A 27210-nucleotide genomic window follows, 5' to 3' on the forward strand; every position below is an offset into this window, starting at 1 on the left:
GGAATTGTGGGGGGCGAAAATTCGTGTCAAGCCTGATGGGGGGCGATGAGTCGAAAAAGGTTGGGAAGCACTGTCCTAAATAGAGACGAAATTGATGACTTTCCAGTTACGTCAGTACGCGGATCCGCCTGAACAAAACGAGAAGTGGTCCGCGACCAACGAAGTTCAATCAACCCTTGTTTACATGCTTTTCTATCTCGAATATGCCAACCTTAGTTGGGCAACAAAGTCGATTATTATTCGTCAATATCATTCATTAATATTGAAATCTAATAAATTCTCAGTGGCACGCATTCACAAAATCTACCGAACGTGATTTCATCGCGTATATTTCAATAAAATTTCATATATATTCCGTGAAGAAATGTCAGGCAAAAACACCGGTCGCAGTGGAGAACACGTAGTATCGCTAGTCCATGTCATTTGGATCTGTAAGAGAACCTTTCTCGTCAAGCTATACGAACAGCTCCAAATTTCGCTCACCGTCGTATTCGTTGGGAGGAATTTTCAAAGGGATGAAGGCATTGAAAGGTATATCCTCGACGGGTATAGGCACGCTGGGTACCGATAGACTTCCCGATTTCTGGAAGAGGAAGCAGACAGTCACTGTCAGTCAGAACCATGCCCTGGAAATAGTTTCCAACTGCAAACACACTTCGTCGACTTAGATGAGGGGTAGATGAAAAAGTTGGGCGTCTGCTGCCATTTATAACTTTGCATCGCGAGGTCTTTGGCTGATGCGAACCTTCCCCTAATCTTAAAAACGCGTTTTGTGACAAATCCGTCATATCAGAACAGACATATCTACAAAGAGCCTGGAGCGAAAGTGGGCTGGCTATGCTACAAGTAAACCGATCAGGAATCGTAAAAAAGAAATATCGGCCACCTTCAAGGTGTGATTACACGCTGCTTCTAATGAGAGTGTAGTCAAAAGATCATGAATATTAAAAAAACGAAATGAAATAAGTTCTCGGTCAACGCCTGGATTCATGTTGATGCTTGCAACTGGATGAAAACGCATTAGAAATCCAGTAAAATGCATCTTTTGAGGCCTTGGCCGCATGAAGACGTTGCGAGGCAGCCTGTGAGATACCTGCATCACGCCGTCCAGAAAATCGTTGACTTGCTTGAGCGACAACGAATTGTGCAAGGTCTCCAAAGGTCGGATGGCCGGAACTAACGTCAACCTATCTGAAACTGATGGCAGTATGGTAACAAAGCCCAGTCACACAGGCTTGCAGTAGCGTAAAGACCACTATGCTTACTTGCAGGCAAGTCGGTGACAGTGAAGGCATGATTAAATTGCTTCTGCAAGTTCGGTGAAGATGACGACGCCTTGCCGCCGGCCAGAACTTTTGTGCTGAATAAACTACTTTGGGATCCTGTGAATAAGAAATGCTTGCTACCGTCTCAATGACTCAGGATTTAACAAAGGGCTATAATGAGGAATTGGCCTTTACCCAGCTGAAGTGCCGTGCAGGTTTGCGCATCAATATTGCACGACAGATAACCAAACATTTGTTGAACTCGGATAACATGATCCAATATTTGAAGGCGTGCTAATTCGAACAATACACGTATTATGAAGGGATCAGGGAGGCTTTACACATATCCCTACCGCAGCTGTGTACACAAGGAGAGAACCCGGTTATCCTATTACTACTCCGGTAAACACATGCATTATGTATTCTAGAGAAACCGGCAAACTCAACCGAAATTAACCTGTGCTCTCGCGTTTACATGGTGATAAAGGAGGAAGTGTTTACAAAATATTGTCAATAAACTGCAAGATGGTGAAAATAATCAAAAGCCAAGTAGTATAGAATGTGAAACTCATTGTTTGCATAAGAATGAACACGTGCGGCGGGCCGTGTGCCTGCTGCCGTGCAACGTTCACGGTTTATTTCATAAGATCACATTCTTCCCATATGCCTGGAAATACCTAGTCGGTCGCTACAGCAGTACTATCCCATGAATGCTGCCACAGTCAAACCTGATTAGTAGAGCAAGTTTTTGTTGCATTAAAATCGCGAGAAAATTGCACTTAATTTTAACAGAAGATGCATTAAAAAAGTTGCATTAGTAATCTATTTTTCATTTTTAGGGTGTGAGATACTCGAAGGGTTCCGCTGTATAACCTAAGAGCATAGCCAAACAGCATAGCGATAACCCACCCTTCCCCTCCTCCTAAAACAAGTACAATACCACACCCCAAACCCCCCAGGTCTGCAAACTTGACCCACGACATTGCAGAAGAACTCAGTCTTGACGACTTTAACAAAATCAATGGTCTAAAAAAGGTGACCCAGTGAAAATGTAATTTTCGGGGGTCTCGCCTGGGCGCCCATGAAATCGGAGACTACCTCAAATTCAAACGACAGAATTAATAAAGCGAACTATTTACATATTGTTCGGGCACGGTCATGCTTGGCTGAGGTAGTTGAGCTTCTAGCTTGCAAGCCATTGTGTCATAGATACGTTTGAGTTACAGCTAATATATCATATAGCTCTTTTTTATTCAAAGAGAATAGAATATAGAACCATAATAGAAATAGCACGTTTTTAAATCACTCCTTTACATTTTGTGCAATATTTGATAAATTTTGCGTGAAACATCATAATACATAGATTCTGAGCATCCAGGAAGCCGTCGGAAGCTGTAAAAAAAAGTTGCAAAAACTTGCCGTACTGATTAGCTAATATAAATGACTTCTGATCAGTTGAAAGTGACTTCAAGCGATTAATGGTGTCGTTAGTAAACCTTTGTGCCGAAAATCACTCGTTAATATTACAGCAGTAGATTAGGAATTTTCGGTTTAGTGGCTCACGGCAGCACGATGCCGAGCAGCAGTGAACGGCAACCTGCAGTCCTTGAGGAGTTCCTATACTAAAGGTTCAGAATTACAGTGGTTAAGTTTACTGATGAAAATTTCAATAAGTTGATCTTTTTAATCTAGCAGTGGCCAACATGCGGCTGTCGATTGAAAGTTATACGTAATTCAATAAGCACGTGTTGGTGGCGGCCAAAACGTACTTCGAATTTACGGGCAAGACGGCGCAGAATAATTAGCAAATTCATAGATGAAGTCAGCTACTCCTTGAAAATTTTAATCGTGTTTTATGCGAGATTACGAAACCACTTTGTCGCCAACTTCCCAATCGCTACCTACCATGAAACTCAAGCTTGTCAAAGGTATTGATTGTAGGCCACCACTGGGTCTAATGATCAGAGTCGCGAGTTGAGAGATGTTTTTTTTCAAGTATTGAAATTATACGCTTCGTGTCACTAAGAGGTAATTTATCAAATTTATTAACGAGAAGTATTGTTCCGATACTATTTTCCACTGCAGAAGCCCTGATACCTCGATTGACTGCATTGCAGCATGCGGAATGTGTAGAGCAAAGCTACTCACGTTCGTGAAAATGAGGTATTCGAGAAATTGTGATCAGCCCGCACCATTTTCACAAAGCGCAATGAAATTCTCAAAAAAATTACCAATCATTATCTCGAGTGCGATGCAGAACAGGAGTTGCATTCCTTGAGGTCGCATAAAATGGTATATAATTGAACCTTCCACATCATTCATGCAGCTATGACGTCACTCGATTACTCGACGCCTAATGCTCGAATCACTCACTTGGGTACTCGACTTTGCCCCGCCGGTGAAGGTTTTAACAGCATCGACTCAAAACCGATATCGGTCGGACTCTAATTCACGTTGTGAAGCTCGACCACTCACCCAAGCCTCCCTGATTCTCGTAAGACCTTGACACGACGGGAGGTCGTTCGCCGGCCGAAGTCTTGCGCACAGGCACGGATTCTTTCCGTGAGCTGTGATCCACGGGAGCCGAAGGCGCGCTTCGATGCGGTTTAGAATCGCGTAGGAAAGCGCGGACAGCTTCCGATTGCTCGTTTTCGTCGTCGGACGACTCGGACCGGCTGTCGGAGTTGGCGTCGATGTCATCAGGTACAGAGAGCGAATCCTTATATTGAACGTGAATGGCGTAAGAGAAGCACGCGAATTCCCTGCATAAATCCTATCGCTATTCAATCGCACGTCACAGTTGTTGATATTATATTGCTCACGGTGCATGTTCTACGATTGTTGTCTACTGGAACTATTGTTTAGAACATTCTGGAATTTTGAAAGCAAACCACAAAGTCTCCCAGTTTGAGTGAAAGGAAGTAGTTAGTTTTGTCCTTGATGTTTTTGCGGCATATACACCGACTCTTGATATACACATATGCACACATGAGTGAATGATGCGCATATGCCGCTGGACAAGGTGCAGATGTAGCCTTATTCGGTTTTCTAAATCTTGCACCGCCCCTCCATGCAATCCCAGTAATGGATACCAGTGTTACTAATCAGGTCTTTGGTATGACCCGGCTGTGGATCGAACCCACGACTTACCGATCAAGAAGCCGAACGCTTCACCGTTGCGCTATCTTGTCGTTGTAACGATGACTAGTTTGTCGACTCACTCAAGTGGTGTGGTTTCTCAGGTAAGTTCCACGGGTTACCAGTGACTTTGGTGATAGTAATGTAAAACTAGGGCTACTTTTTGACATGCCAAAATAAGTCAAAATTTTGTCAATATTGTAGCGTTAGTAATTTTTGCCAAAAATTTTTTTACCCCTGCATTTCGTTTGTATCGTAGATTTTGCACTGTCGGTGAACTTATCATTTTATATTTTACAGCTTGTAGCCTACTTTATAAGCACTGTACATTGCAGACGGCCATTTTCTGCTCATTGTGAATCATAAGCAGTGAAATGAAACAAATAGGTTGACATGGTGTTATGGTCAACGTGCCGCAACAGCCTAACTGCACCAAGCCTGCTAGGGCATTGCGTGGTTTTTATATCAAGATGCGCATGATGAAAGATAGTGATGTGGACAACATTGTCAGAATGAAGCAACACAGTGTGTCACCAGCAGTGTACGCACAACTTCAGTGCTGTCAGCCAACAACTGCTGCTGCTGATCGTTCTTTCTCCATTCTTGACAAGTTACTTGGTAAGGACAGACACTTTCTACCCGAGAATGTAGGAAAGTATCTTTTGTTGCACTACAACAAATTTTAGTTATTTCTACCACAATACGAGATGTAACGACTGGAATTCTTCATGAAAAAATTTGTCAGTTTCCAAGTCGAAAAAGTTTTTTCAGGCCAAACTACTTCATAATGACAGACAGTTCCAACCCGAAATGAAGATAAGTAGTACAATTTTAACATTACGTGCGAAAACGCCTAATTTGCATACATGAGGTCAAAATTAAGTTTTTCTGAGTAAAAAAATGTCAAAATTTGATTTTTTATGTCAAAATCTTCCATTTTTTAGGTAAAAAAACTCGCCCTAGTAATTACTATTACCAGGCTCCTTGAGAGCAGGCTTAGACAACTAGGTAATTCTAGTTGTTTAATGTCAGCGACATGCCGTTAATCTAATTCTGATCTAATTTGCGAAAACTTTCAATGCTCTAATTTTATTTCTACTCTAATTTGCAGAGCCATGATTTGATACTGACGAAACTTGATTCAATTTGCAAATTAGAGAAAACATCATTGTAGACTCAGAAAAAGCACAGGTATCGTGCTACACAACTTCACTCAACACAATCGCAAATATAACTTACAGTTGAACCCCGTGTTCTTTCCGGCACATCCGGCAATGGTGATTGCTGGCAAGAAAAGGGAGACAGATCAAAACACACGCCACACACTAAAACGCCAATGGACTCTAACCCCACGAGACGTGGGTCTCGAAGCAGGACGGAAGCCGCCCCCTTGCGGGAAGTCCACGTCGGGAAACGTGCCCCGAGCGCCGGGGCTGAAATGCAGCTCCACTCGGAACCTTTTGTCGGACTGAGGGTCTTCGTTGGGATCTTCGTATAGCATGATAACGATCTGAAACACAAGCGGCGATGCAATCAAATACGATAATAAAGCTATAATTTTAAACCATATGGGGGGGCGCTTGTTCTCTGAACAGAGGTGCTCAATAACACTTTTACTTTTTCAGATTAATCAAATGGCTTTTACCTACTTCCACTTCTATTTACACATTTACACTGTATTTTGCGAAATGTAAATTAGTTTTCGGATATACCTGCATCGATTTTCTGAGTTAAATTGTAACAATTGTTGCGAAGTAGGCTATGTATCGCTGTAAGAGAACATATTTTGAAAAATTGCGCCCATTTGTAGTGGCATTGGTCATTTTGCGTCGGTCACGAAAATGTCACCCGTAATTTTGGAAGAAGCCTGTTAACTGCTGATTAACGTAATATTTTGTGATACGATTGTTAATATACAATGTTCTTTCCACTTCTCTAGTAGCTGACGATTACCCCTGACGAGTATCAGCCGAAAATATTCGGGTTCATTTCAATATGAATACACTATTCAATTGTATATTAAAGTTCTGTACCTGCAAGAAGCCCTTCCGATATAAGTGTGCGAACTCTGAGCAAATTAAATTTTTGAAACCACTTACCCCACAACTTTTCACACCTGCATTAACTTCCCCTTGAAGTAGTTTTGACATTGGAAATTGTCACTTCTACTTTGAACTGAGTAGAATTTACAGAATTACTTCTACTGGAGTGTCAACTCTGACGACTTTTGTCTACCTCTGTCTCTGTCTCTGCAATTGCTGCCGGTAGACCAAGCAGTAAAATGGAACTGGTTGGATCCTAATTGCAGGTTATACGGCCGAAGTGTTTTAACGCTATCAATATATCTACAGGAAATACCTTTTCCTTCAGTTTTCATTTAAACGGAGGCACGTGACGGGGGTGAGGTAGGAAGGCAAGAACTACTCTGTACTAATGGATCAAAATGCCAACCTGTGTCATGTAATTCAATTCCGATACAGCATTCACATAATCCATTGCGCGCTTCCACTGGTCATCATTGTCTTCCTGTCACGGTAACACGAGTCGTGACATATCATCCAAGATATTAGCTCACCACGAAAAGAAGTTGGCGCACTCACGTTGCATAGTCCTCCATAACGTAAAATAGTCAGAAGAGAATGAATGTGGCTTTCGCTGGTAAAGTACAAACGTGTCCGGACGCGCCTTCCCGGCGACAGGACGCCTTTGGAATACCTGTGGAAACATTTTAGAATCTTCAACATTCTCCACAGAATATACTCAGTTGTGTCAGATATTACTGTTATCAATAAAATAGGTGTTCAAATGAAAAAATCTGTGCACGAGGAAATGAATAAATGCACAAACGTACCAAAACGAACGAAACTAAACTTGGCCTTTATTTATATCAGACGAGGACGCAAGACTATTTGCTGCATTCGCCAAAGCAATCCCCAAATTATCCCTAAGATTACTTCCAGGTAGGGCTTAAAATCGGAAATGTTCAGGGATTGACGAACAGTTTTATTCATTGATGTAAGCTTTGAGATCGCACACAAGCTGCTCAACTTTTAGATTATGAAACGAATTCGTGATTGCGACGCAGACTCCTGTAGAGCCACAACTACCTGGGATTCAATCGATAAGTGTCGTCCTCGAGGTTTCTTTCCAAGTCGACTTTGATTTTTCTGAGAAGCGGAATACAATATCCCATGGCGATGTCCAGTTTCTGACTTTTCGAAATTCCGTACTCCTACGAGGAAAACGAAAATTTATACCCCCAAAGCATCGGCAGATTTGACAGAGTAACGACTCAGCAAATGCAGCAACAACGCACGCACCTGCGGGATAACAATATCGGCAAGAGTTTTCGCCAGACTGTAGAGTTCGACAAATTTCTCCAGCTGCAGTTTGTCGTTGTGTTGCATGTCGTATCTGTTACAAATTCGATAACAAAAACACGGACATCAGCAACAGATTTACAGAAGTGGTTACACTGAAATTAGGGCTGGGTAGATCTTCGATTCCAGGTCTAGCATCAAGCTATGAATCGCCTTGAGTATTGGGCTTATGGACTAACACTCATCAAGACTTCACAACGGTAAACTTGGTAACCTTACATCTGCGTATTTGCAACAGCAAGGAAAAGAATGTCACTTATACGATATCAATAATAGTTTCATACTATGCTTATGATCGCTCTTTGCAACAATATTGCGAGATGATCATAGAATATTCGTGGCCTTACGCTGCGTGTTTAGAAGTTGAGATAGTTTCAGTTTCACTTCAGTTTTCGAGGCTCCCACAGTGGTAACAAAGTATCGAAACCTGACTTACCGTTACTCAAAATAATTGCCTACTGACCCTACTGATCATTGCAATTGATACTTGACTAGGATATGAGTGATCAAACCTTTGTGCCCAGTTCTAACCTCAATAACCGATTGCCATTATTCGGCACTAGGGGACGGACAGAACTTTATCTCACTTTATACAATCGTAAATGTCCGGTATCTTGCTGATGTCGAATTTCGATTTCGATAGCTTGAAGTCCTTCTCCAGCTTGCTCCATCTCTGCAGCATCAGGCTCAGACTCTCGTTGTGATAGAGCACGACGTCTGTTCAAAGCGGGAAAAGTCGAGTCGGTACAAAACACGGAGTATTATTAACGGCTCGATTGATATCGACAAACGCGGCACCTTCCTGAGTAGGATCCAAGAGCCTCTTCTTGATCTCTCTCGTCAGTTCTTTGATTAAAATGTGCATCCGCTCCATCATTTGTAGAGGCGCTTCGGACATTTTCAGTGCCGATACAATCGACGAAGTGTGTAGCGGTACGAGCTAGGGAAATCAAGGCGAAATGGTTGTGGCATGATCCAATTACCAGAGGTAGTCAGTAACGGAGTATTTCTACATTTTAGGAGTAGCAGTCGCAGTAGAAGCAGAGATTTCCAAGTTAAGAGAAAAAGTAGAAGTACACCGTTGATGATTACCAGAGTACTCTAATAGGTTTGGCAACTAGCATTACGTGCTCAAGCGGTTATGGACTACTTTCCACCAGACATGGGATGATTATTTCATGAATGTAATCGATTGCGATTACGATTACTTCTGAATCACGCGATTACAATTACAGCAAAATCTGGAAGTACTCGATTACGATTACATTGGTAAAGTAATCATGAATACTCACGACTACATTCACGAGGGCCTCCTGTCATGCCTCAGGCCTCATGTCATGAGAATAATTTTATTTTTTGAATGTGACATCATTTGATTGTTACGTCGCAATATACCATTGCACAACTTTATAACTGACGATTCCTCACACCCAACGATTTGCATTCGAGACATGAGCGTAACTGCCGTACACCAAACCCCCAATTCAGTGGGGGCGAGCTCCATGGGGGCTCATAATTATATTGTAAATCAAAAATGATAGAGTAACTTTGAGAAATTAAATTCACTTGGAGACTTTCTTCACGCTTCACCATTTCATGACGCTAGATATCTTCATTTTAATATGCATACCCCTCCCCCTCAGGAAAAAATATGCATAATTTATAGAAATATACATTGCGGTACTGGCCATTATCGCTCCACGACACACCAATATGCAGTCGGTGCCAACATTCTACTCCACAAAAGTGTGCTACCAAAGAAAAACATTGGCCCAGACTTTCTATGCATATGGGTGCACTGTGCAGTGTCCATAATAGTCACGCTTAATGGGCGCTACGAATGGTCCTGTCCTACCAATGTGAGCTCAGCTTACAAATGACCCCAATAGAGGAAATTGATGCGAAGAAATGACAATTCGTGTATATGCCTCACAAAAGAAATTTTAGTTCAGTCTGCTACGTTTGGGCGACGTCAATATCTTTTGACCATATAACAGACAACGGGTCACCAATTTAATAACATTCAAAAGTAATAATGACAACAAGCCTGCCCGAAGATGTTTTAAAATAGCGCTGTTTGAACTTTGCTGCTTGGCGAGACGTATAGGTCTATGTGCGTACACCGGACACATATTTGTAATTTTGTACTCGTCAAATGAAAAATTACGATCTCTGCAATAAAAATCAACGGCTGCTGATATAAATCATAACCGAGTTGTTCTTTGCCGTTACGAGTTACGGCAGCCCCAGCTCGCGGGCCCACTCCCCGCCAAGCATCAACGTTCAAACTGCGTTGGACTAAGCATAGCCAAAGACCAATACAAACGCTACTATTTGAAACTAGCAGAGTGGTGATTATTATCATGCGCCGAAGTCATGGTGTATGGAGTGTATTGATAACTTGCTGTTGCTGATATACGGCATGACGGTGGTTCTTACAATTATACATCGAATATCTATTTACAATGTGCGAATAATTCGTCACGCAATGACGAAGAAAGCTAATACGGTACTTGTGACGTAATAATGAGCAGTGACGCTTGTAAATACGACGTTTTGTCAATAATGTGGTATAATGTCGTACTCTTCCTTGTTCACGAATGTTCAGTTTCTTTCCTAGTTCTTTTACAAATAAAAACTAATCGTTTTTTCACAAAGAAATTGATCAGATATGTAAAATAATTGATTGCGATTACGATTACTTGTGATTTTTTTCGAGTGTAATCGATTGCGATTACGATTACTCGAAAATGCTGTAATCGTCGTAATCGATTGCGATTACTACTCACTATTATACTTCTACTAGAACTACTCAAATTTACACTCCTGGTTTTGAAAAGTGGATATTAGGCTTGTGATGAGTTTGCATCACTTAATCATCACGACTGGATATATCTTCGAGGATGACACCAATTTTGAAAGTCGCCACCTTCTATGAACTGCTAACGAACGAATAACTTCCTGACCAAACCCACGTTTTGAAACTACTTATCCAAGTATTTGCACAACTTTCATATTCCATTTACTATTTTAAGCAGTTCTGATTGGAAATTGTTACTTCTACTTGCTTTTCTTGTAGTTTTGTATATTTATTGTCATTTGTTTTGTGCCATTGAATATAATGTGTATACTCCTTCAGGTGGCGACTGTGTACTAAGGCCTTGCGGCCCCTCGTCGTCATCCTGGTCCGTACCGGATTTTCACTGGTGTGACAAATAAATGATTGATTGATTGATTGGAGTAGAAATTCACGGAGTTGCTTCTAATTGAGTAGCAGTGCTGAGTACTTTGAACAGTGAACACCCCTATCGAAGACGAAGCGATTTGATTCAGATGGCAGTCATGTGGTATCTGCGAAGATACAATTGAATAGTGTATTCATATTGAAATGAACCCCAATATTTTCGGCTGACATTCGTTATGGGTAATCTGGGATGACACACATATGGCTTTCCATACCACGATATGAGGGTAACACTGCTCTTTTTGTATACTTTCCAACGGTAAGGGAATCGGATTTTAACTCGGAATTAGATTTCAACTGCTTCCAAATACCCAGGTGGTCTTTCTCTACTTGCATGCTTGAAATGGTTTTTGATCATCCAGTTTTTCGGAGTTGACATAGTTGCATCTCAAAATGTTTGAGTTTTGTCACACAGAATATATCTATCAACGTGTCTCCACCTTTTTCATCAGTGAACTTGCAACACGTCATAACCCTCCAGTAGTGTGCGACATGGTATGTTACGTGTCATTCATGCCACAAAATAACAAGCAACTCACCGTAACAGGATCATCGATTTTTTCCTGATTCAGTATCGATTGCAGCCGCTGCTTAACACTGAAAATAGGACGACAAAGAATAATATCTCACCATCGAAAGCGCAGGATGACGAGAATAGAATCGTCATGCAAGATTGCAATCGGCGCTAAAATCGTGAAGAAATTAATGAAAGGCCCCGTTTATGATCATGCAGTATCACACACATGCGTGTCTGTGCACAGATGTTTCGAAAATCTTCGACTACGCGGTTTCGATAATTGATGCGTTAACGCAATTACACTCGCTGACGACAATTACATGTTGCTTTGTACCGTGTGCCTGACAAGCTAGAAAATTTCTTCAACCAAACTATTACTCTATGATTGAACGCGAAAATCCCATACCGTATATCGGAACCAGATTTGCAGTGTAGAACCTGAAGCTTACATGTGTGTGAATTTCGATTTTTTGGATGGTACGTGATTGTAGTTGAACATGCATTTTTGCAGAATACAGCCAGAGTTACCTGAACCTTTCCTGCAACGAAGTTTGCGACCTCAAATTTTCTGTATTACTGTGTTGCAACAAACCTTTCGAGTCGGTGTCAGACTAACAGTTTAACATTTTGAATAGACTTCGATAATTGAAAAAAATTGGTACTGACACTAAAATTCAATACTTCACAATAAACCTGCAATGATCTTCAACCAATGCCAGCTGAAGCCGGCAGTAAGGCTATACGTCAAATCTGAATATTTGTGTGACGACTCATCAAAGTTACCCCCTAAGGATTTACATATAATAGTTTCGGATTCGCGATTCAAAGCAATTAACAGAATTATTAACCCGAGTCCCATGAAGTCATACCTTGAATTAGCACTACGATGTCTACTATGCGTCACTAGTGTCACCAATACACCATGTCACCAATACAGCATATAGTGAACTAGGAATTAACGCTACGCGGCCAAAAACCTAAAGGTTTTCATCCACAGACCTACCACATTTTAAAATTACTACCGCGCCTTCCATCTACATAATTGTGCCGACGCTACGTCCAAATTACTAGGGCTGAGCGCAATGATTCGAGCACTCGAATCTGAATCGAGTATTAATTGTAACAAATCGAGTCGAGCATACAGAGACGATATTTTCGAGTACTGAAACTAAAAAGCCTTTTCAATAAGAGTTATTTCAACGAGAAGTGTACTTTCTATTTATTTCCCAAGATGCAAGCCTTGAAACCCTCAATAGGTCTTATCACAGCAACCAAATCATGCAGGATGAAGCTACACACCAGGGTGGTAATGACTACACTCAATTTGTGTATTGACTCGACTTGGACTCCGAGTCATTGCGCTTAGACTCGAACCAAGTCATATGACCCGAGACTAGGGCGGCCAAGACAGACATTTCACTGTAACTTCGAAAAATAGTAAAGCCACCACATTATTGGTATTTCGTTTATCAGTCCTGCTACTTAGAGAATAGGGACAGAAACTGTTAGGACCGAGGAAAATTATGATATTATGAATGTGAGCCATTCCATATCACTCAAGCAGAGTTGAAAAAATTGATTGGAACCAGTTTGAACTCAAAACTGAACAGTGCACGGAAATGACTTGGACTCGACTCGAGTCACAACACTATGACTCGGTGGTGAATTGAAAATGACTAGACATGACTCAAGTCAAAACTATAACAGTGAGATTGACTTGTGACTCGGAACCTTGTGACTTGGTCACAACCCTGCTACGCCAAGTTAGGGTATCGTGATCAACCTTCAGTATTGTATCAAAGCTCGAAAAAGTGCCAAATTATCTTTATGTGGTGTCAGACTGGCATTAATTTCTTTGCATTCGCATTAAAAATAAAATACATATTTTTACATATCCTCCATACACTTTATGCCGACATAACGATTAATACTCGAATACTCGACCCAATTCAAAGCCTAATACTTGATTCAGGATCAAATCGCTCTGGCACTCAATTTTGCTCAGCCCTGCAAATTACGCGGATGTCAAAAACGTGCCAATCGACGCGAATTGATTCGCACTTGTACGACATAAACGAGGCCCGATTACGAAGAGAGCAGGCAGGAAGAAATCACGAGAGCGGTGGTACGTACGCAGACTGCATCCCCCGCAGACGATGATCGTTTTCACCGTCCAGGTCATAGTGAAGGAAGCTAGACATGTAAAGCGGCGTAAAGGCAAAGAAACCGAAAACGCGACGCAAAATAACAAAAAATGCGCTTCAATCCGCAGTTCCAGCCACACGGGCCGCCTGGTTCTCTGACCGAGACTCACTTCTGCTGGCACTCGCTTAAGCTGTCGCCTTCGCTATCGAGAAGGCCGTTCATGTTGGCGCTTTTCACCATCTGCACGAGAATTGGCGTCAGCTCCCCTTCCAACGCCAGCAGGCCCTGCGGTACGAATGCGGCAGTTGAACGGTGTGCGGCAGAATTGTAACCAAGTCATAAGGTTTCGAGTCACAAGTCAATCTCACTTTTACTCGAGTGAATGACTCAAGTCCAAGTCCAAGTCAGTGAGTAGAGCAGTGGTTCCCAACCTTTTTGGTCTCGTTCCCCCCTTGGCCGATATTTGAGCTAAAATTCCCCCTCTATGAAAAAGTCGCCTGTGACTAAAAAATGTGCTTTTTAACGCGCAACCATTTGTTGACTGAGCAATTAAAGGCCAAACATATTCAGGTATGTCCGAATTATGTCGAATGCGGACCGCACTAAACTTTGGCCGCTGACGAATAATAAATCATCAAGTCTGCTTGCTATGGACTTGAGTTGAATCGATGAATTTGGTATGTTTTTCACGTTAGCTCATATGTTGGCTTGAAAAGTTAAAAAATTACACTAGCGGCCTTGTGCTGAATTCGGTTTGACGTTTTCCTGCCTAGTAGCAATTTGGTCGAGAGGCTGTCCCGGGCCCAACGAAATCGTCTCGTGAGTCTCACTTTATCAGTGGGTGAAATATCTACGGAAGGCATTTAAACATACACCTAGCTTGAAATCCGCCAAAGAAACATATAACTGTAAAGAGCTAATATCTACTTAACAGTTCTATAACATAAAAATCTAAAAACCTTGGGAACCCAGTGTATCTTCCGATACATTGTCAAAGCCATATTCCCCCTAAAAAATTTAAGCCAGATTCCCCCCTAAAACTTTCAAAATTCCCCCCAAGGGGGGAATTCCTCCCCGGTTGGGAACCACTGGAGTAGAGGGTCGATTGAAGTCACAGTGACGTGACTCGAGTCCGAGTCCAAGTTGTTGTGTTCACCGTTCAGTTTTGAGTTCAATCCGGTTCGACCCACTTTTTATAACTCTGCTCAAGTGACATAGAATGGCTCGCATTCACAACTATCGTAATTTTCCTCAGTCCCAAAAGTTTCTGGCCCTATTTTCCAAGTATCAGGATCGATAGACAAAATACCGATGACGTGGTGACTTTACTATTCTTCGAAGTTACACCGAAATTTATTGGTCGTCCTGGACTCGAGTCATATGACTTGATTGGGGTCATGCAGAATGACTCGAGTACAAGACGAGTCAATACACAAATTGACTCGAGAGTCGAGTCATTTTACAAATTTGAAAAAATGACTATAGCGTCAAGTCGAGTCACCAACAAATCTAATATCCCAAAATCTGTTTTGGCACATCCTCGTCTACTGATAAAGTCGAAACTGATTGGAACATCTTGTTAATGATTGATAATGAAAAAATACCTCCTAAATATTCAACCATCTCTACTAATTATGCAATGCATCAGAGCTGGTTAAGTATTCATCATTGGTTCTGAAGTAGAAGTAGAAGTAACAATTTCCAATACTACTTCAGATGGAAGTAGAAAATCAGGTTTTAAAAGTACTCAGAATTTTCAAAAAGCAGTCCAAACCGCTCCAAAAAAATGGAACTGCGTTACTGACCTGACTGGTGAGTAGAATATTTGTGGTGGGAAATTTTGACACGACATACCTTGGCAAAAGCAGCAGCAGTCATCTGTACCCGGCCCTCATCGGAGGCATAAATCTTCAAATCATGCCGGTACGTGCTGTGTAGCCGCAGCAAACCGCATCCGGGATATCCAGCATAGTCTCCTGCAACAAACAACGTACTTATCGACAACTAAGCGTGAAACAACGTCATAATGTAACGCCGCCACGTCACACGTGTCATAAGCCTGATTCAAATCAGTGATGTCACGTCGATTCTGACAATCGGAATAATTCGGGAATGCACGATTGCTCACGATCAAATTCATGCACAGACATGATGCGTTACAGCAAAATAACGGTAATTTTGAACACAATATAGTGTTAACAGTAATTTTGAACACGATATAGTGTTATTTACAACGGAGCCTCGTTTACTGGGGCATTGGCAAGATACTACAAGCTTGGAATTTCCAAAGAGAACCCTTCGGAACGCATGGTTAATGTTCCAGCATGCCCCTGTTAGTTTTTCAAAACTAATAAGAACAGAGTGGTGTGCTAACATACTCGTACTGCTACCTAACATGTTCCATCAGCAGCTCGCATCTACAATGGTAAAAGGTGATATCAAAGCCGTAGAAGACTGAAAAATCGGCCAATATCCTTCAGGAAATGCGATGCACTATTAGCTTCACTACAAATAGGCTATCCAACATGTTTTTAAATCTTTAATTTATGAAAGTGGCCACTTTTGATATTTACTTAAATCTTTCGAAGAATGTTAGTTATTCAGTACTGGTCAAAATATATCCAGAATTTCGAGGGCTGGCTTTATATAATCTATTACATAAAATATCGGTTGTAGACAAAGACACTGATGGTTTGTGTTAGTGCGTTACACATAGGTACAAATTAATGAAGCAGTTACCACTAGATATGCATGTGTTTATTAATGTATTTATTACTATATTTCTTTTATTTATATATTTATATAAACACTAAACAGTTAAGAAACACAAAGTGTTGTCAAGTGATGAACTAACACTTCTCAATTGTTCAATTGTAAGTGTTCTATCGCTAGTACCGCTACATCACATTTACAGTACAGGGACAGAAATCTGATTGCTAACTGAAATCGATAGCATGCTTATAGAAGGATCCATCACAAAATCATGCCACAAATGCAGATCCGGAATTCAAAGCACAAAGCCCGAACTATTTATCAATTACCTGTGAAATGTCCTTCCACTAGACAAATACCGAAAGAATCAGTTGAATTTCGACTGTCAGAACACAAACTACACGAAGAACTTTTACCTTTGCCGCCCGGATACATGCACCGAAACGCACGGCCCAGGTCTTCCGCTTGCTTGCGGCCCGCCGGCGTCAGCTCTCCGCCCCATTTCAAAATCAGCAATAGCGTTGGCCTTTTCAGAGTCCTTGTGTCTGTGGCACGGAATTATTGAGTTATGATAATAGTGAAAACACATCGGAAATAACGATTTGTAAGAATAGCAGATGATCCTAGATTCAATTTTTCGTCTTTTGATTTCACATTCATTACAACCAGATCGTTTAGAGCTGTGGTTTTCAACCTGTGGGTCACAAAACCTGTTTCCCAATCAGGTCATGAGTGAGTCTGGTCTGACCTTATTTCATATTAAGTAATCAGCTTCCCAAATACACCATAAGTATGTCTGGGAAAAGTGCTGACCTTGTATTTTTTTCTCAATCAGCTTCCGAAACGGGGTGAGAGTAAGTCTCCAAGGGTGTGATCAAAGTTTTTTTAGAAATCAGCTTACCAAATTTAGAGTTGGGCCTCAAAACATTTCAAATCAGAAATCGAAACATAAAATAGTTGAAAACCGCTGATGTAGATAGAGTGTATTTGTTTGATACAGGTGTGATCAGACTAGTTGACCCTTTGGGTCATATCGATCTTTCCTATCCGAATACTGTGAATGAGTATTCTTTTGCATCATCATAGATACTGTCTGCTTATTATGCATTTCAGTAGGATGAAGAAATAAAATCTCGCTAAGCAACAAGGTCAGACTAAAATGTTGCCAATTGGCAATAAATGCGGGATGTTAATTCAAGGCGTATTCTAATCTTATATAGATTTTTGATGGTCTGATCAGTAACAACTAATTCTTATTATATCCCAATTGGCAATAAATGTGGGATGTTAATCCAAAGCGTATTCTAATCTTATAAAGACTTTTGATGGTCTGATCAGTAACAACTAATTCTTATTATTATCCATTAGTGTTTTCAAATTAGACATCTCACACATTTGAACAGCACTGAGGCAGTAAGCGCTAATGCAAAATACTTACGATCGCTATCGTCGGAACTAGAAGTGATGCTTTTACCGCCGGTCACTTCTTTGAACTGAACTTTCCGATTGATACCGGAGAAATGTCCATACCTAACGGCATTGGCGCAAGTTTCAAATGTATATTTTGGTACATATCACAATTCATCAAACCCACATTTCAAGAACGGTCTTCAACTGCTCGAGTTTCTGATGCCTTTCGCACAAAATTTCGTTCGGCTCCGCCAGTAGATATCTCGCAACGTCCAATACTTCTTGCAGTTGTTTCGGACGCTTCAGTTTTAAGCATCCACTTTGTTGGCCGTTGTATTTGTGAAAAACATCGAAAAATCTGCGACAACGCGTACAGATAGCGATGATGCCAAAGCCTGACGCATTGTACACTGAACAGAGCTTACTTGAGATGCTGAACTTCCATTTTGAGCTTCTGCTTCGGAGTACGGTCGCCGTGTCGAATGACTGCTATCACACATCGGAGTTCCATCCTACAAGAAATTACAACTCTGATATAATACCAGCAATTGGCTCGGTGATTGTTTCCACATATAAATCAATAAATTCCCTTCTTGAACTGCAAATGAAAAATCCAAGGCACACTCCTTTGCTGTGTGATACTCAAAAGTTATTATTTATCCAAAAGCACAAAGGTGGTCGGTAATAAAGTACATCTGCTTTTTCAGATAACTCAAAAGACATTAGATTATTTATTAGAGCAATGTTGATATTTGTGATAGTATTGAAGTGGAAATACATACTACGATACTTTTTGAACCTTCGCGTTTACAGAGCAACTTTTGGATATGGCTACATCAATTATATTATATAAAGCAAACAACGGAGAATTCTTTTCAACCCTGTCGCTCTTTACTTTGATCAGCGTGACATATCGTCCGTAGAATCAATACCGGTATCTAGAAAGTGCACACATTTGAAAGTTTTAATGCAAGTTCAAGGTCAACAATTATATGTTTGAACGTTTTCAAGCGTCATCATCCGTCAGACAAATAACAGCCTGCAAACCGTACTCACATCGTTCCTGACGTCGTAGGCACGATCGGTATTTCATCGTCGGTGGGTATGGACCACGGAATATGAAATTGCGGCGCTAGATTTCGTATTATTATATTTCTGAAACAGAATCGGCCGTGGTTATAAGCACTTGCACCAATTCCAGCGGAACCAAAAAAAGATAAAACGATCGCAACGCTTACCCGAGAACTTTCGCACAGTCGTCATAATATTTTCTGGCGTTCTTCACAAAACTAAAACCATTCACGTCGCACACGTATGACTTTCCGTGAGCCCGCAAGAAATCGAATCCGCACACGGTTTGCTGCAAGACAAAAGAAATGATCGGAGTTGGTCAGTAAAGAAGTACTTTTCAGTACAACACGTTTTCAGACAAAACAATAAGTGTTTTCTACTTGCACTGCATACTCAAGTGGTGATGTTTTCAGACTGCTCGCATTTCTTGACAACTTATCCATCAAGATTAGCTACATTTTGCACTTATGGTTATTGCAGCAAACAATACGTTCATATTGTTAAATTTATTCCACTGGAAGCTTTTCGACTGGCTCTCTTCAGCAGTGAACGCCAGTAAATGAGGTTAACCAAGTTCGGAATATAGAAAGAATTTTGTCGTTGTGACGTAATAATGACAAGTACACAAGTCGCGAACGACAGTACTTGTCATTATTACGTCATTATTGTGTACTTGACATTATTACGTCACAACGACAAAATTCTTTCTATATTCCGAACCTGGTTAACCTCATTTACTGGCGTTCAATGCTGAAGAGAGCCAGTCGAAAAGCTTCCAGTGGAATAAATTTAACAATATGAACATATCGTTTGCTGCTATATTGAAGTTCTGTACTTCGTAAGGCCTACTTATGGTTGTTTAAAGCAGAAAGCAATTTTGGGATATGTTTGCATTACCCCTATGAGTGAAACAGCCCTGAATATGTTTGAAAATTGCGCAAACTTGCAATGTCATTTATCAGTCTTTTTGAGTCAGTGATACGAAAGTAACCACCTCCGATTAACAATTAAAAGTACGCGATGCCATGGCCTAATCATGAGAAGTCTTCATACCACTAATTTTTACTTCCACTCAGAGCAGATTTGGCAGGACTTGGGAATGGCTATTTCTATCTGTAATTGAGAATGAATTTACTGCGATGGTTCTCGTTCAATATCAACGCTGACTACTTTGCACCTTGACCACCGCTAGAGATGACTTCGTCGGCTGGAGTTCGTCCGATATGAACGCGGAACGTATCAAGAAAAAGGGGATCTGTCAATTCTACCTTGAAAGCCAAACAGACTTTTCGCGCTATCAATTTTTCCTTCGCCGACAGAATGACGGGAAAGCGAACTTCCTTCCCGTCCTTATCCCGTTCAACCTTTCCATCGAGGGCCGGCGATTTTCTGGCTTCCGCGTGAGCGTACTCGGGCCCGACAGTGTAAACCTGAAGGATAGAATAGAGATTTATGTAGCTCCGCTGCAAACAGCACCAAGTAGAAAAAGGCAGGTAAATCATCGTAATTAAAAGACAGTGGCATACACTCACACAGAGAAGTGTTCAGTAACGAAGTACTTCTACCATTTCAAGGTGCTCAAATAGGTTTTGCCAACTTGCAACTGACTCAAGTTGATCCATTTTAACACTGATTACTACTTCCACTTCACAGTTTTTCAGCTAACACTACTCGCTTGTAATTGAGCGGAATTCAGAGCGTAACTTCTACTTTCATTGAGTACTTTGACTACTAAGGTCTTGTCCAAAATTCGTGAAATTTAAAAAATTCTGCATTGTTAAGTATCATTCTGTATGTAGATTATCAATAAAAAGCATCAATGACCCGGCAAGAAGCTCATGGGAACGTCTTTTCCTTTCGCAAGAAACGTTTGAAAATAGCTGACCAAGGAACACGGAATCACGGGTCTTGATTGGATAATCGATTATGGTTCAATGGAACTACTGCACGGCTTCAATTTCTTTCTATTTGTTTTATATCCCTCCTAGCAAGCATTCGTTGTGATCTAACAGGTAATGATTTATGATTCATTCGATACATGTTGAGTTGCAAGGTACATGATGAACAAGTTTAACACCTGCTTCATAAATGCCTTTAAAGAATGACCGGATAATGCGAAGGAAACAGCTGTACATGCCTTGCGTTCACCGGGAAAGCAAGGAAACCAGAGAATATTGCAAAGGCCCTTATACAAGTGGCGAGCAAATTTCATAATTCAGAGCTGGTCCATAATCATTGAATACAAAGATAAAGCTTAACAAGGCGGTACTTTGTCTGATCTTATTCAGTCTAAGCCCTGGTATGTCATTGAGTTTTTGAATGCTCTGGGGATTGGCTGTAACAGCCGTTAGATGTCTGGCACTTATCAGATTCTCACAAGAAGTTAATTCCTAGGAAAGTGAGCTGTCACTCAAAGAACTAAACAGCAAGTCTCCGTCGTGATCATTGAAGCATAGGCCATTAGCCAATCAAGAGCCGTGATTCCGTGTTTGCTAGTCACGTCCTCTCTTCGGCAGCTACTATCAAACGCCTTGCAGAAAATGCGAGCTTCTTGCTGGCTTGTCAATGCTTCCTGTCAATAATCTATCGAATGCGACATTGCAGCACAGCATTTTTGAAATTTTGGACAACCCTCTTGACCACCACTGGCTGCATACAAGACTAGACGTTATTACCTTTACATCGGTACCGTCCGTGGGCATGAATTCTTCAAAAATATATGACCCGGATTTTCTTATAGAACTGTGAGAGGAATATTGACTGCTACGATTTCCTACCTGAAAAGCAAAGAGAAGCAGGTTACATGGATATAAATATTCAGTAATAAACATATTTTATCTATACGAAACACTTACTTACTTAGCTGACGATTGCCCGTGAAGAGTGTCAGATTGAAAAGCGTCGGGTTCTAATATATTTACATGATGAATATATTATTGAAACGTAGGCCCTATATTAAAATAACTTAGCTGATGACAGAAACAGAACCAAGCTGCACCAAAGAAACTGATTTTCAATATACAAACTAGGCAACAAAGGGCATCGCTGGCGAATTCAATTGACCAATTGAGCAACTAAAAACACTACGAATGTTTGTTGGATTCGTAAAAGGAATTCCGATTTGTTTCATGGTTGCAGTTTGCATATTTGGATTCAGTAATTGCTTTAGAGCACTGTTTCTTAACATTTTTAGCGATTCGTAACCGCTTGAGGTTTAAATAAAATTTATCTGTTCCTTTCCAACACAACCTCTGATGGTACTTATATTGAAATCACAAACACCATTGACTAAATTTGCCCAAAAAATATTCCACTGTTTGCGGGTTCACAAAATAATTTAGGGCTCAAGATAGCGTATAGGGCTAATTCAAAAGTGCATCGCGTACCCACTGATTTGGTGCTTCATGCCCCAAGAAGTTCAGGGACCCATGGCTATGAACCCATGATTTAGAGAAAAGCAGTCTTCACTCAATCATCATCGAATATCATTCTCAGTTATTGATGACATTTCATCATGGCCAATGTATCAATTTAGTTCAATAGCCTACAGAAGTAAATTCAAGGCGTACTTTTCGGAATAACTTTTGGCATCCACCACCAGCTGATGAAGGGTAATAAATGTGAATGTTATGATCCTCAGCGTCTATCGGCTTCTCAACAAAAGGTTTATGAAACGTTTCGTCACCAATCACAATATGGTCATCAAATTCCTCGAAGTTTTGTTCAGCTTAAATTCAAAACGTCATTCATTAATTGTTGGACGAAGTTGCATGACAACATCCTCCATACCTTCATCTCCGTTCCTATTGCAGACTGCATACCTTGGAGTTTCAATACCATTCTCTTTCAGAATTTGATAGACTTTCCTGCGGTCTTGAATCGAAAATTGTATGTCGAGGTCGTTGATTAAGAAAGGCTTCCGGAGTTTCGCATATTCAACAGCCTTATCAAGTGGAAAGCCTGCGAATGCATTAGTTATGATGTAGTGGGAGTCCAAGACAAAAACTACATCCAAATCGAGTAGCATAAAAAAAATCAAGCTGAAATCTAGTTCCACAAGAAGACCACAATATTTTTAAAACAAAGAGTAAATAATTTTTTTGTGAAATGGTGATCAACGATACAACTGCTGGATCATCAAGTCACTAGGTAACAAATATAATTATGATAATTATTATAAAGGTAGATGATATGTAAGAAATATAGATACATGTAATGGGGCCTTGGCCTACAATGACTTATCATCTTCTCAGATTCGTAGGCCTAAGTTGCAAGAATGCAATATTAACAGCATCTACCCACGCGACCCTGGTTCAAGTCTCGTTGTCGACGGTTATTCTGGGCCCCTCCTACCCCGTGTCACTGTTGTCACGGCGACAAAAAAGTCCCGATAAAGTAAGAAAAAAAGCAAGAAATAGCTTAAAAAAGCACCGACGAAGAAAGATCATCTTCGAAGAACACTGTGACTTCGGGCGATAGGTCAACGTGAATGCCAGTTTAAGAGACCCCAACTGGTCATTCGTTCGGCATCCCCCTATTTGTTCATTATATGACATTGTGTGTCTTGTATATCGCATTGTAGGCTACATTGTGTGTGTGTCTGGGCAGATGAAAATATAAAATGACGATTATTGACTGATTAACAAATGTGGATATTTATAATAGTATTATATATATTTGACGAGACCTACTTACTGTTGTCAGTCAAGCTGGATGAACATGGAAACTACGACATACAAAGACAAGGCAAACAAAAAATTTTTGATTTGGTAATCAAAGTAACAAAAATTATCTACAAAACAATAATTTTGGAATCTGAAATATGGTAGCCCTAATATAGTGAAATGTCATTTATTTTTCAAAAATATCATCAGTGGTTCTTCAAAGAATATCAACGTGAAGTTTCAGACTGTAGGCCAATAACTCTCAGTAAACCAAGCGAGAAAAAAAAAGTATCGGAGCAACATAACCAGCGTGACACATGGTCAATCTACTAACAGCAAAAACATCAGTAACAGCTGAACAAAGAAGAAATCAACCGAAAATATGTACCTGACGAGTGAAAAGAAATCAAGCAGTCGCACAGCGGCCATTCTTCGACTGGACAGTCGAGTATCGTATCTTGACTGAAAACTTCAATTGTAAGATACTCAAATAAACCGAGTCTGCTCAGGATTTCTCTCATCGGCCGAGCGGCAACTTTCTTGTCCATGGCACATATTCCAACCACAATCTTTTTACGATTGCCCTGTACATAGATATACCAGACTACATCACTAACGTTAACCCAACGCTCAAATACAATGTAAACCGATGTTACATATACAATATCCCCCTACCGACAAAAGCTCTGGGCAATATAACAAACAACTCATGCAGATCGTCAAAATCAATAGAACCAAATTCACACAACAAATAGGCTCACCGATGACCGTCTCATCATGGAACGTTCAGAATGACCATACGCACCAAATGCAGGATTACCACTGGAGACTGATATCTCATGCAAGGATCTTTAGCATGGGCCTAATAGTATTTCTTCTCCAGCCAATTGCTATTATTGCCTCGTATCTTAGCATAAACTAGTAGCATTACATTGAGGGTGATGCTACCGTTGAAACTAACAAGAGAATGCAGTAGCCTTATATGCTTTCAACAACTTACGAGCTGATGGAGAAATCAATATGACATACGGCTATCGATCTGATAGTCATTTACTGCTATTGCTCAGTCACTAAAAGCATCAATTGCAGCAGGATAGCAAGCTACTTCAGAAAGGTTAGATATGAGCAGCGAACAAATTACTTGCGACATCATACTCACAAGTGACATTTTAAGGCTAGAGATTATCGGTAATTCATCGCAGCTATATTTCATGGTGTCACTACAGCAATGATAGGCATGCCCAGGTATTAGTTAACTTGTGGAAAATATTACCATTCAACCTGGTGAAGAATCAAAGTATAGTTCTTTAGTAATTTTACTGATCTACATGTATGACTATGGCTGGCAATGTTGCTTGATAACAGAAGACTAGGGCTGGGCACAATGATTCGAGTACTCGAATCTGAATCGAGTATTAATTTTGATGATTCGAGTCGAGTAGTAAAAGATGATTTTTTCGAGTACTGAAATTATACGCTCCTCGCAACTGAAAGTTAATTTACTAACGAGAGTTATAGTTTTGGTAATATTTTACAATGAGGAAGCATTAAAACCTTGATTGGCGGCATCTCAGCATACGAGACATAGTACAAAGCTAGGAACGTTACTGGAAATAACACATTTCCGAAGTCATGATCATCCCACCACATTGTCAAGAAGTGCAATGAAATCGGTATGGTCGAAAAAATACCAAAGTATCTTCAATGTGACGGATAAGAGGCATTATGTTCTTCGTGGTGGCATAAAAGGTACATATTTTAACTTTGACATAGTACATTCGGTTGTGACGTCATAATGAGTGATACTCGAATACTCGACTCGACTCGGAGCATTTTACGTGATTCAGAATCGAATCACCCAGGTACTCGATTTTGCCCAGCCCTACAGAAGACATAAAAGTTTAAATGTATTTCACAAGTAATAGGCTTAGCAGTTGCTAAAATTGATCCGTAAAAATGAGCTGTAAGCTAGACATTACTTTCACCAACTACTTTCGACTGGTTACATAATTTAGCTGCTAGCACTTGTGATAGCAGTTAACAACTATCCGGATACAGAAGGCAATTCACTGCTTTAATTATTCTGCAATATAAATCTAACAAACAATCCCTTTCAACTCTCCAGCACACACATGATACAATTAAGCCTACTGCTTTCAGTAATAGCCTAAATCCCAGATGACTATCCAGTAGGAAATGGAAACAGGCTTTAATAGGTCTAATAGGAATTAGAAAGTACTCACCATACACATGTCCTCATCATCATAGTAGGATTGTTGATGCAGGAATTGCTGAGAAGCTGTGTTAGCCTGAGGCATTGCATAGTTTGTTTCACTTTCATCTTCGCCAATGAAGAAGGCTGCTTCATGTTTATTCACTTTATCACTCATTGTTCTTTCAGATCACTCTCAATTTCAATGATTCATGGCAGAAGAGGCCAGGCTTCAAGTCACATTATGGTGTTCTTACATGGCTGTGGCATTGCTGAGATAAGAGAGTTGATAATTATTCAGTGTCATTCACTGGATTTCCACCTCCTAAATATCCAACTGCACCGTACTGACGCATTCGTCTACCAGGCAATACCTTGAATAAAACTCAATGATACCTTATTCTGAATACTGCAATCAGCGCTGCAATGTAAGCCTATAGTAAGTTAATAACAATAGTGCAACATCGTAATTGCATACCTACACTACTCCGAGAAGTTACAGATTACAGTTATAACTCAATGCAGATCAATACTGTATGATTACCAAAATAATTTGAAGTTTCTTAAAACTGACTGCATATATCTTGAGTCAGTAAAAATAGAATGAACCAATTGTAGAAGTGAAAATGTGACTAGCAATTGATGGTTGACCTGAATCTATACTTTACAAAACTACTAAACAGAGTACCAAGCCTGTTATTTTATACTTCAAGTAGTTCATTTTATTTTACTTCTACTTCTACTTGAGTAACGACAGTTTAAACTGGCTACAACTGTTACAGCTCATTTGATACTAAGTTCAAAAAACAAAATAAATTATGACTGTCGTATCAATCAAATACTTTATCAACACTTTGCCGCAGTGTGTTAGGAGGACGACTTTTACTCATGACTGACAGTGACTGGAGTAGGCCTATGTGGCCATTTCAGATTAGAACATACATTGTTGATTGTTCAAAATACAAATGTTCGTTATCGTTATAAGTTTCATACAGCACCTGAATAGCAACTGTTGCAAATTGCAAAGCCACCAAGACGATACGGAGAGCTATTCAGCGTTTCCTGATAGGAGCATATAATATACGAATACGACTACCGCAGCATCTGCGTTGGGAAATGAAGCTCGGAAATCACGGTCTGTTATTGTAAATATAGCCATCGTATCGTTATGTGTTTTCACTTGCGTCATATCCAAATGTCTCATTTGGGTCATAGTACTACTAGGCCGAGGAGGATATTAGATCAACTAGGTCGTTTCGACAACCGCCGATATATTTATTACATACCTTCGAAGTGCCTCTACTCTAGCAAAGCCACTCATGGCATGAGTTGAATGACTTTGGTCTCTCCACTAATGTACATTGTACGTACAATAACAAATCCACTGCACTTAGAACCTGCGAGCACCACCTGCCGGACTCCACCAACAGCAACTTCACATTTATCATGACG

The 27210-nt window shown here is 40.4% G+C and overlaps 1 protein-coding gene and 1 long non-coding RNA gene across 3 annotated transcripts in view; one reads left to right on the forward strand and one right to left on the reverse strand.

Moving 5' to 3' along the window:
• The window catches only part of LOC145449982 (uncharacterized), a 337566-nt gene that overhangs the window by 102982 nt on the left and 207374 nt on the right, over window positions 1-27210 (forward strand). The window lies entirely within an intron of this gene.
• LOC145449970 (inositol hexakisphosphate and diphosphoinositol-pentakisphosphate kinase 2-like) lies at window positions 314-27151 on the reverse strand. 2 transcript variants are annotated; one of them, XM_080328411.1, is made up of 31 exons: window positions 27045-27151; window positions 25790-26030; window positions 23935-24130; window positions 22672-22842; window positions 22452-22609; window positions 21558-21659; window positions 20151-20312; window positions 19050-19171; window positions 18868-18966; window positions 18237-18323; window positions 17996-18169; window positions 17840-17931; window positions 16818-16946; window positions 16731-16748; window positions 15544-15665; window positions 13859-13974; window positions 13678-13737; window positions 11567-11624; window positions 8582-8723; window positions 8371-8500; window positions 7724-7817; window positions 7511-7635; window positions 7004-7118; window positions 6855-6929; window positions 5752-5913; window positions 5643-5687; window positions 3741-3984; window positions 1266-1382; window positions 1094-1197; window positions 484-583; window positions 314-429 (listed from the first exon to the last, which is right to left on the reverse strand). In XM_080328411.1, exons 2-31 carry the CDS (start codon window positions 25934-25936, stop codon window positions 410-412), a joined length of 3486 nt encoding a protein of 1161 aa, XP_080184537.1. In that variant the 5' UTR covers window positions 25937-26030; window positions 27045-27151; the 3' UTR covers window positions 314-409. The 2 variants fall into 2 exon arrangements, with proteins under 2 accessions (XP_080184537.1, XP_080184538.1); XM_080328412.1 differs by lacking the exon at window positions 16731-16748.

Source organism: Botryllus schlosseri, chromosome 11 (assembly GCF_051294905.1).
Source record: "Botryllus schlosseri isolate E-star chromosome 11, Bs_hap1, whole genome shotgun sequence".
Taxonomy (NCBI): domain Eukaryota; kingdom Metazoa; phylum Chordata; class Ascidiacea; order Stolidobranchia; family Styelidae; genus Botryllus; species Botryllus schlosseri.